The sequence below is a fragment of the Pyrus communis genome, chromosome 12 (assembly GCF_963583255.1).
Source record: "Pyrus communis chromosome 12, drPyrComm1.1, whole genome shotgun sequence".
NCBI lineage: Eukaryota > Viridiplantae > Streptophyta > Magnoliopsida > Rosales > Rosaceae > Pyrus > Pyrus communis.
This window is the reverse complement of record NC_084814.1, coordinates 12,845,452-12,855,238: the sequence shown is the minus strand read 5'-3', so window position 1 is coordinate 12,855,238 and position 9,787 is coordinate 12,845,452. Positions and strand designations below refer to the sequence as shown.

Sequence of the window (9,787 nt, the reverse complement as noted above, 5' to 3'; positions counted from 1 at the left end):
AATATCTTAGAATTGATTCCTTTATGGAAACTAAAGCTAAGCAAAACCACTCAACTGCTTGGAAAGCCATTCTGGGTGTCAGGGATATCATCTCCAAAGGTATGAGGTGGGTAGTCGGTGATGGCAATGACATCTTGTTTTGGACTCATAACTCGATTTTTCCTTACCCCTTATTTCACCTCATACCAGAAAACCAATATTAGAATATTCAATGGGATATAAAGGTGGCTGAGTTCATTGTTGATGGGCAGTGGGATCGAAACACACTAAGCTAGGTAATGGATAATGCCATTGTTAGCAGAATTTGTGACATCCTTTTCCCTCTTGCTAGCTCAAGGGACACTGTTGTTTAGGTCCCAAGTAACAATGGCAAGTCCTCGGTTAAATCTGCAACATGGCTCCAAATGGAGGATTTGGGTTCCTCTTCAAAGCAATGGCTTCTGAATAAGATCTGGAAGCAAGTTGTTCCTCCAAAGATTAAGTTGTTCGCCTGGAGTCTTGTGAAGGAGAAATTACAAACTAGAAAAAGGCTTAGCAAGTTTATAACAACCTTGGATAGCAAATGTCCTTTGTGTAATAACCATAAGGAGGATCAGGATCACCTTTTCCTCCATTGCTCGTATGTGAAACAGGTATGGAATTGCTCAAATGATGCTTTATTTTTAAATATTGACAGTAACCTCACGGTGAATGAATGGCTGTGTGGCTTACCACACAATGATAAAAGTACAATGCGTAGTTTAAGTAAAGCTCTAGCTATCTGCAAGTAAATTTGGAATGATAGAAATGCTAGTATATTAAAAAATAAGAAGCCATTTCATTATAGTTCTTTTACTCGCGCCATGAATGTGGTTAATGATTACTTCGAGGAGAATTCAGGTCATGCAGAGAAACCAGAAGCAATTGCTAAAGACAATTTGATTAAGTGGCAATGCCCAATGTCCCTTTATGTTAAAATTAATTTTGATGGCTCAGTTTCAAACTCTATGGCAGCAGGGGGTATCGTGGTTGGAAATTGGGAGAGTAAACCTATCCTAGCAGGGGCAATGAACCTGGGTTTTGTGACCATCAATGTTGTCGAGGCTCTAGCTTTACGGGAAGCGTTGATCTGGGCTAGGAGGAGAAACTTGAATTATGTGATTGTGGAGGGTGCCTCAAAGCTAGTCATTGATGCGGTCCATGATGCTTATGATGTGCCTTGGAACTTAAGATCCATCATTGAAGACATCAAGTGGTGCGCTACATATTTCTATGATATCAAATGAAGGCATAATTTTAGGGAAGCAAATTTTGTTGTGGATGTCATGGCCTCTGTTGGGCTTAAGAGAAAGGAGCTTTGTATTTGGGATGCTTGTCTCCCAATGAAAGCAAATATGGCTTTTCTTTTCTACTTTAATGGCACCGGTTGTGTGCGGGATTCTTCTCTTTAATGTATTCCTTTTGCTATAAAAATAAAAAAAGAGATTTACAAAATTATTTTAGCTCTCTAATCCATGTGATTTACCAAGAATAAAATTCAGAATATATGGTATGAAATAAAAACTTGAAATTCGTTGGGGACGCACGACCCTCGTGGTGGTTGTTCCTTGCGTCAAATTCCCCCAAAAACCCCAATATTGAAATATTTCGGCACTCTTCCCTCACACGACACACCATTGCTTCCTCTGCTCTCTTCCTCCTTCTCCAAGCTTTGTACTCTCCGACGACCCGAACACCCTATTCAATCCGCCCAACATGTCTCCAATATGACCCGGACCCTGCCCCCCGTCCCAGACACCAACCGCTCCGAAGTCCCTGGCGGAGGCGGCGGCACCACCGCCATGAGAGTTATAGTCCCTCTCCAGGGCGTCGTCCAAGGCAGGGGAGGTCTGCTTTTGGGCTCGATCATACCGTGCGCCTTGTTTTATTTCCTCCAGCTCTATCTAAAACGACACCGCTCCAACCCCTACCCCAACCCGCCTACGCCTTCGCCGGAATCCGATTCTGAGCATGCGGGACGGCCGGTGGAACTTCCCGTTCTGCCCCCGGAGTGTCTCCAGGACCCTCCTCGCCCCAAGGTGCGCCGGGGGCCCCGTTTACGCATCAGGTCGGGCTAATTCGGTTCTGAAAGGTGGCCAGTCGCCGTACGACGATGGGTTGAGGAAGGTGGCGGAAGATCCGTATGACGAGTTGAGTAATCCGAATGGGGTTATTCAATTGGGTTTGGATGAAAACAAGGTGGGTCAAGCTTGCTTTGGCTTGTATATCTTCAAGTCTTTAGCTTTTTACAATTTTCATTTTTTTTTTTTTTTTTTTTGTTTAAAAAAATTTAAAATTTAAAAATTGGGTTTTGTTGAATTTGGGATTGTGTAGTTATCGTTGGATTTGATTGGAGATTGGTTCCTGGAGAATGCAAAGGAAGCAATTATGGGTGGCGGCGAGCTCGGCATTTGTGGGATTGCTTGTTACCAGCCTCTTGATGGATTGATGGAGTTAAAAATGGTAAGTTTCATAGTACTCATATTCCAAGATTGTGATTAAAAGTACGTAAATGCCAATTGATATTAGAAGTTGTGTCCTTTGATGTAATCGTTGTATGTCGAAATTCGAATGTATTAGTTTGGTTGGTTAACGTGGGAACCTGATTTGAATTTTAACTTTGTATTTTCTGTATCGATTGTATGATTAGTTTGGTCAATATATGAAAATTGAGTTTTGGCTCTTGTTTTCTATTTGAATAACAATTGAGATGTCCGAAAACTTTTCAAAAAGTATGTCTAAGTTATGAATCAAAATGGTTGAGTTTTTTTTATGCAATATGTACCTAATGATCAATGTTTTAAAGAACTCGCCTCAGGGCGCCCTTGAGGCTCGGCGGTGAGGCAAACGCCTCTGTTTTGGTGGAGTAGGCGAAATGCTTCGCCGGAGACGCCGAGGCGCGGAGGCGCTGGACGCCTTGTCTGCCCCTGTTTCTTTTTTTTTTTTTTTTTTTTTCAAAAAAACCATCCAAACCCAAAACGACACCGTTTGGGTAAGGATTTTCAGTTTTAAACATCCTCTTCATACCATACCTTCGATCGCCTTTGTCTGCCTCTGCCTTCTTCGCCTTCTTGCTTCTTCTCCCGCGCGCCAGAAGCCCAGAACAGAGAACACAGCCGCTGCTTGGAGCAGCACCGGTCGCCACGCCGCCGCTTGGAGCAACACCGTTGCCACGCCGCCATCACCCGGCCGCCGTCACCCCAGCACCGTCAGCCCAGTGCCATCAGCAAGATCCCAAGGGTTAGGGTTTCTGAAATTCTGAAAAAGTTGGGGATTTAGTTTTCTGAGGAAGGTTTTCTGGGGAAGAGCTCTGCCTCTGTGTGCTGCCTTGTTTGTAGAAATGTTTGAATAGTTGGTATTAGATAGAAAACAGAAAGTGTAGATAAGTGGATAATAGTGGAAGGTGCTAGTAGGTCAGAAAGTGTAGAGGGGTTAATTGACAGAAAAGTATATCCACCTCCTTAGTTTAAACTAAAGCCACAATAAACTTATAGGTTGGGGTTTGTCTTTTACACATTGACCACAAATATAAATTGATGACATACACCCAAGGTCATCTAGAGTTGGCAATGAAGAGGATGATGCCTTTTATTTAGAATTAGATGAAGAGGATTTGGATGATTGATTGATATCTTTGTTTGTATTTTGATTTCTACGAAGAGGATTTGGATGAAAGATTGTTTTCTTTGTTTGTATTACCTTTTGAATGATGAATTTGGATGATATTACCTTTGAATGATGAATTTAGATGATATTATCTTTTGAATGACTATGGATTTGAATGAAAAATTGAGAATGGATGTTTATTTTACATAGTATTATTTTTATACAATTATATGTATAATATATAAAACATATATATATATAAAAAAAAAAGTTAAATCCCGTGAGGCTTCGCCTCACGCCTAGGCCGGGCTTCGCCTCAGACGCCTCGCCCACGCCTCACGCTTTTAATACATTGCTAATGATTGAAAGTTTTGTCCGAGTCTAGATGGGATTCAATAATTTTGGGGTATATCAAAATAGCAAAGTCACTTGAGACAATTGGTGTTAAGTTTCTAATTGAACGTGGTTTCATTGTTTCTCCGAAATGATTTATCGCCTGTAGAATACAATTAATTACTTGCGAACTTAGTTGATAATTTGCACAAATTGGCTAGAAAATGGTATATCTTACTAGAAAACTGGAACTAGTAGTGGTCCGTCGAACGTGAGTCCATTTACTTAAAACAGTTATAAGCACTCCATGCAGGTTGATTTTTAGGATGCATATGCTTTTACATTATATACTTCATATGAACAGTGGCAGTCAGTTTTTTGTGCACTTCTAATTTTCCCAGACCTGTAGGCTGTGGCAGGATTCATGTCTTAAGTCATGGGGAAGTCAGTTTTCTTCGACCCCTCCCAAATAGTATTGACAGCTGGTGCAACAACTGCAATTGAGATACTAAGTTTCTGCCTAGCAGACAGCGGAAATGCATTTCTTGTTCCAGCGCCATATTACCCTGGGTAATAACTATCAACTAATGTCAACATAGAAAGTTTCTGTAGGTAAGTATCTCTGCTCTCTGGCTCTAAGAAGTCCTGACTTTTTTAATATGATATGCAGTTTGGACAGAGATGTAAAGTGGCGAACTGGAGGAGAGATTATACCTGTTCCATGCCGTAGTGCGGACAAATTCAACTTGAGCGTGACTGCACTTGAACGTGCATTCAACCAGGCAAAGAAACGCGGTGTAAAGGTTTGTGGGATTATAATTTCAAATCCTTCAAATCCCGTTGGCAGTTTCTATAGTCGTGAATCACTTCACAACCTTCTAGACTTTGCCCGAGAGAAAAACATACATATAATCTCGAATGAAATATTTTCTGGATCCATGTATGGTAGTGCAGAGTTTGTAAGCATGACAGAAATTGTTGAATCGGAAGATATCGACCAGAACAGAGTTCATATAGTGTACGGTCTATCGAAAGACCTTTCTCTTCCAGGTTTTAGGGCCAGCGCTATCTACTCCTTTAACAAGGATGTTCTGGCTGCTGCTAAAAAGTTGACAAGGTTCTGGTCCATTTCCTCCCCATCCCAACAGGTGCTCATCTCTATGCTTTCAGACACCAAATTCATCCGGAAGTTCATTGATACTAGTAGAGAAAGGCTTCGTGGAATGTACCTTAAATTTGTGACAGGTTTGAAGCAATTGGGCATTGAGTGCACCAAGAGCAATGGGGGTTTCAGCTGTTGGGCTGACATGAGCGGGTTAATCTGCTTTTACAGCGAGAAAGGGGAGCTTGAGCTCTGGGATAGGTTGTTGAATGTAGCTAAGCTAAATGTAACACCCGGATCAACATGTCATTGTATTGAACCCGGATGGTTTCGGTTTTGTTTTACAACGTTGACTGTAAAAGATATTCCTGTTGTTATGGAACGAATTTGGAAAATTTCCGAAACCAGTAAATCACACGGTTGAAGTATTGTTCATTCATTCTCCGGGTTCAGGTTGCACAGAATTTTTTTAGGTCAGTGCACCGGATCCAAGAACAAAGCACAATTGCTTTCTCTTGTGGTTAAAAGGGAAAAATTTTTAACTGAACTGGCCACACCGTCCGTTGGTGTTACTAATTTGATAGTCGAAATGTCATGCACTTAGCGTAAAGTAGTGAAATGATCTCCAGACACCATTTTTCTTGTACACATTCAGTTTGTTTCTGTCCTCAATTATCTGTGATTTGTTCAATTCAAAGGTTAACATCAAACAAGGTACACATGGACAGAAGACGAGTGCGGAAATCAATTTCTACATCCCCATTTGTGCACAAGAAACCAGAACAAAATGTTGCTACATTTCTTATTAAGTATTAGTTTGTCCATCAATGACATACAGTAAATGAATGTTCTTATTTGCAGGATTGAAAAATGTAAGAAAACAATTGATTTTGGTAAACCCCAAATGAATACAATGAATTGTATCTATTTTTCCTATATTCAAAACCCTCCTACTCTCCCCAACTAATCCAACCAATTCAGGTAACTATCTTTCTGACCTCCGCTCCGGCGAAGATGCATCATTGATCCGATGCTGAGGCAAGAGCACAATTTATCGATTTACTTTGACAAGCTAAGCCTCCAATCCGTTTCTGATGGATTCAAGAACCTGTATAACCTCAGCCATGCTTGGTCTTTTCGAAGGGAGATCGGATGTACAAATCAACCCTAATTTCATCACCTGGATCAGTTCATTCTCTACAAAATCCCTTAAGCTTCTGTCAAAGCAATCTGAAGCAAAGCCAGTCTCCAATAATCCCCTAACATATTCACACAAAACCACCACCTCGTTTGCAGTAGGACTCTCTACCGGTTTCCTCCCTGTGACCAGTTCCAAAAGAACAACTCCGAAGCTATAGACATCACATTTCTCACTTAGTCTCAGACTCTGAGCCAGCTCTGGTGCAACATACCCGACAGCATTGTGGAATTTGGTTAAACCGTAGTTATCCAATATGGGAAGCAATTTACCTAACCCATAATCGGACAACTTTGGCTCATATTTCTCATCTAGTAGTATGTTGGTGGATTTAATGTTTAGATGGAGAATAGGAGGTCTACAGTCATGGTGAAGGTAGGCAAGCGCCTTCGCCGTTCCCAAAGCAATCTTAAATCGCCTACACCAATACAGTTCACTATTGCCTCTGCTAGTGCTTGGTCCTGGATAATGAACACTGTGTAGATTGTCATACAAATTCCCATTTGGGACAAATTCTGATAGCATCAACTGCATTGTCGATGACCAGTAGTAACCTTGAAATGCTACTAAATTGGGATGCTGAAGGTTGCCCAGTCGTCCAATTTCTCGCTCGAATTCATCTTGATTTCTGATCCTTCCCAGAGTCTCAAGCTTCTTTACTGCAATTGAGACGCCACCTTCAAAATTTGTTCTGTAGACCGTACCAATTGATCCACCACCTATTATACATTCTTTGTCAAGCAAAGCTTTTGTGCCGGACTCCCAGTCTTCATACCTTGAGGGCAAACTTTGGCTGAAGAGAACCAGCTTCCCGATTATAACATTTGAATCAGTGGAGCCAAGTGGTGTGCTCTCGACAACCAATGTCACATCAGCTTGCTTCTTTCTGTGGGCTTTGATGTTCATAATGCATACCAAACATACTCCACTAAGAATCACTGCAGCGGCAACAATTGCAAAGATGGCAGGCACACGAAGAGCCTTGGGTTTTCTCAAAGTGGGAGTGATAGTACCATTACCAGTTGCTGAGCAAGGCGTGTCCAATGGAGCACCACAGAGGAAGGGGTTATTTATAAATGCATAGGAGCCGTAACCTTGAATAGCTGCAGGAATGGTGCCTGAGAGTTTATTGGAGGAGAGATTAAAATAGGTCAACTTTGTTAGGTTTCCAAGGGAAGAAGGAATTGACCCCGAAAGTGAATTTTGTGAAAGATCCAGATATTGTAAGCTGGACAGATTTCCTACATCTGGTGGGATGCTTCCATTGAGCTGGTTTTTATGGAGGTCAAGGATTTCAAGGTTAGTCATGTTGTAAAGACCTTGAGGAATTCCTCCCTCCAACGAGTTACCAGAAACATCCCTGCAGAAACAACAAACATAAGATATTTTTGCTTAGATATAAAGACATCGCATGTAAATTTAAACAAATTTCATAATGTATTTGGACTCACAGCTCACGCAGAAACATGCAATTGCTTATATCATGGGGTATTTCACCAACAAGGTTGAGATTGTGCAAATCCAAGACCTGAAGCAGCTGAATGCTTGCAAGCTTTTCTGGAATAGTTCCACTTATTGAATTATTACACAATTGGATCACGACAAGCCTAACCAGATTCCCGAGCACATCTGGGATGCTCCCACTCAGCCCATTGTACGCCAACTCCAAAACCTTGAGACTTCTACAGTTTGTAATACTCGGAGGAACCTCTCCGTCCAACACATTCCATGAAGCATCAAAAGACTCCATTCTCTCACTACAAGTTGTAATATCAGGAACCTTCCCGTTAAACTCATTATGCGATACATTGAAATAAGTAAGATTGCTCAATCCAAGAACCCCAAATGGTGCTGAACCAGTAAACAAATTGCTACTGAGATCCAGTAGTTTCAAGCTGTGGCAAGCCGAAAGCTGCTGCACAACACTCCCTGATAACGCATTGCTTCTTAGTGACAAATAATCTAACCTGGGAATATCGCAAATTTGCGAAGGTATGCCACCGCTGAGATTGTTGAAAGAGAAATCAAACCCTTCAAGATTCGAGCAATTCGCCAATGATTCCGGCATTGAACCCAAAAGAGCGTTATGAGACAAAGAAACGAACTTGGTTTTGTAACAGTACTTAAACAAAGCCGATGGAATCTCCCCAGTAAAACCATTCCTTGACAAGTCAAGAAGCCTAATGCTAGGCAAGTCACCTATAAACTCTGGAATCGACCCAGATAAAGCATTTGAACTAAAATTCATCTTATACAATGTTCGAATCTCAGCATACTCATTTGGTATACTTCCCGAAAATCTGTTCCCAAACAATGTCAAAACCCTCAGGTATTTCAACCCGGACAAAGCCGGAGACAGCACTCCACCAATGCTAGTGTTCAACAAAACTATCTTATCTACAAACCCAGCAGAGTTACAGAACACACCATCATAATCTTTGCAAGGATTCCCAGTAAAAACCCATGAGCCTAAACGATTGTACGGATCATTTGTTACATTCCCTTTGAATTGAAGTAAAATCTCCTTCTCAGTTACTGAAGTAACATCAATTATTGCCAAAAATAAAGCAACAACAAAGCACAAAGAGGCATGAGAAAGGCGAAAAGTATGAAGCTTTCTCATGCTACTTACAAATCTATACAGTAAATGTGTGCGGTAAAAGAAGGGGTCTACCCGTTTGGCATTATGGTAATTGGATCTGAAGCAGATAAGATCCGACTGCTACTTTGCCTCCATTGTTGCACTTTCTTTCGAGTATCCGAAACGCCCCATCACGATCATGGTAAAGAATCAAAATTTTTCACTTTTGGGTTTTGCTGGAATTGCAGAAATCTCTGAGAATTCCACCACATTTGCACAAAAAGATGAAATTTTGGCTTCTGAGTTTGTCTCAGTGGATGCTCAGGATTCAGGAACAACCAAAGATCCAAGATTTATGAAGCGTTTTGGCTTCTGGAACGAATCAAAGAACCAAAATTTGAGCTTTTTGGCTTGAACCAATGGAGGAGGAACAGTGAGAAGTAATGGGAGGCAGGGAGTTATGGGGTTAACTGTGAAAGGAAAAGAAAAATGGAGGAAAATGGTGTGTGTATGTGTGAGCTGTGAAGGGTTTGGCTTGGTTGGAAAGGAAGCAGGCGAGAGAGTGGGAGCCAAAATTTAATGTAACTGCTTATAATAGTCTGGAAATTCAGCAGTTTTTTTGCCTCCACTTAAACTGATGCTCAACCACGTGCATGCCCTCTCTCTCTCTCTCTCTCTCTCCACTCTTTCTCTCTCTAACCTGTGTAGTTTGTAATGTCTGAACAATGATAATGAGGAGAGGGAGGGAGGGAGAGAGAGAGAGAGAGAGAGAGATGAGCGTGTGTGTGTTTCTCTCTCCAGGACCGAGTTGGGTCTGCATCTCTTTCACAGCATTCATTCTTCCCCACCAACCAGGCTACCAATTCCAGTCACTGCCATAATTACTATCCAAAGAAAACCAAAGAAAAAAAAAAGAGTGAAGAAAAAGGAAGAAGACGAAGAGGGTGTC

General features: G+C 41.4%; 1 protein-coding gene and 1 pseudogene across 1 annotated transcript; one reads left to right on the top strand and one right to left on the bottom strand.

Annotated features, from left to right (window-relative positions):
* Window positions 1-1,522: 1,522 nt before the first annotated feature.
* Window positions 1,523-5,483, top strand: LOC137710015 (probable aminotransferase ACS10; annotated as a pseudogene).
* A 340-nt stretch (window positions 5,484-5,823) lies between these two features.
* On the bottom strand, window positions 5,824-9,787 carry LOC137711020 (probable LRR receptor-like serine/threonine-protein kinase At1g12460). Its single transcript, XM_068450214.1, has 2 exons — window positions 7,709-9,787; window positions 5,824-7,617 (listed from the first exon to the last, which is right to left on the bottom strand). The coding sequence occupies exons 1-2, from the start codon at window positions 8,878-8,880 to the stop codon at window positions 6,132-6,134; spliced, it is 2,658 nt and encodes an 885-aa protein (XP_068306315.1). The 5' UTR covers window positions 8,881-9,787; the 3' UTR covers window positions 5,824-6,131.

Coding starts and splice junctions, on each gene's coding strand:
- LOC137711020 (XM_068450214.1), bottom strand. CDS start 8,880: ATGAGAAAGCTTCATACTTTTCGCCTTTCTCATGCCTCTTTGTGCTTT. Junction 7,618..7,708: donor TGCATGTTTCTGCGTGAGCT/GTGAGTCCAAAT, acceptor TTGTTTCTGCAG/GGATGTTTCTGGTAACTCGT.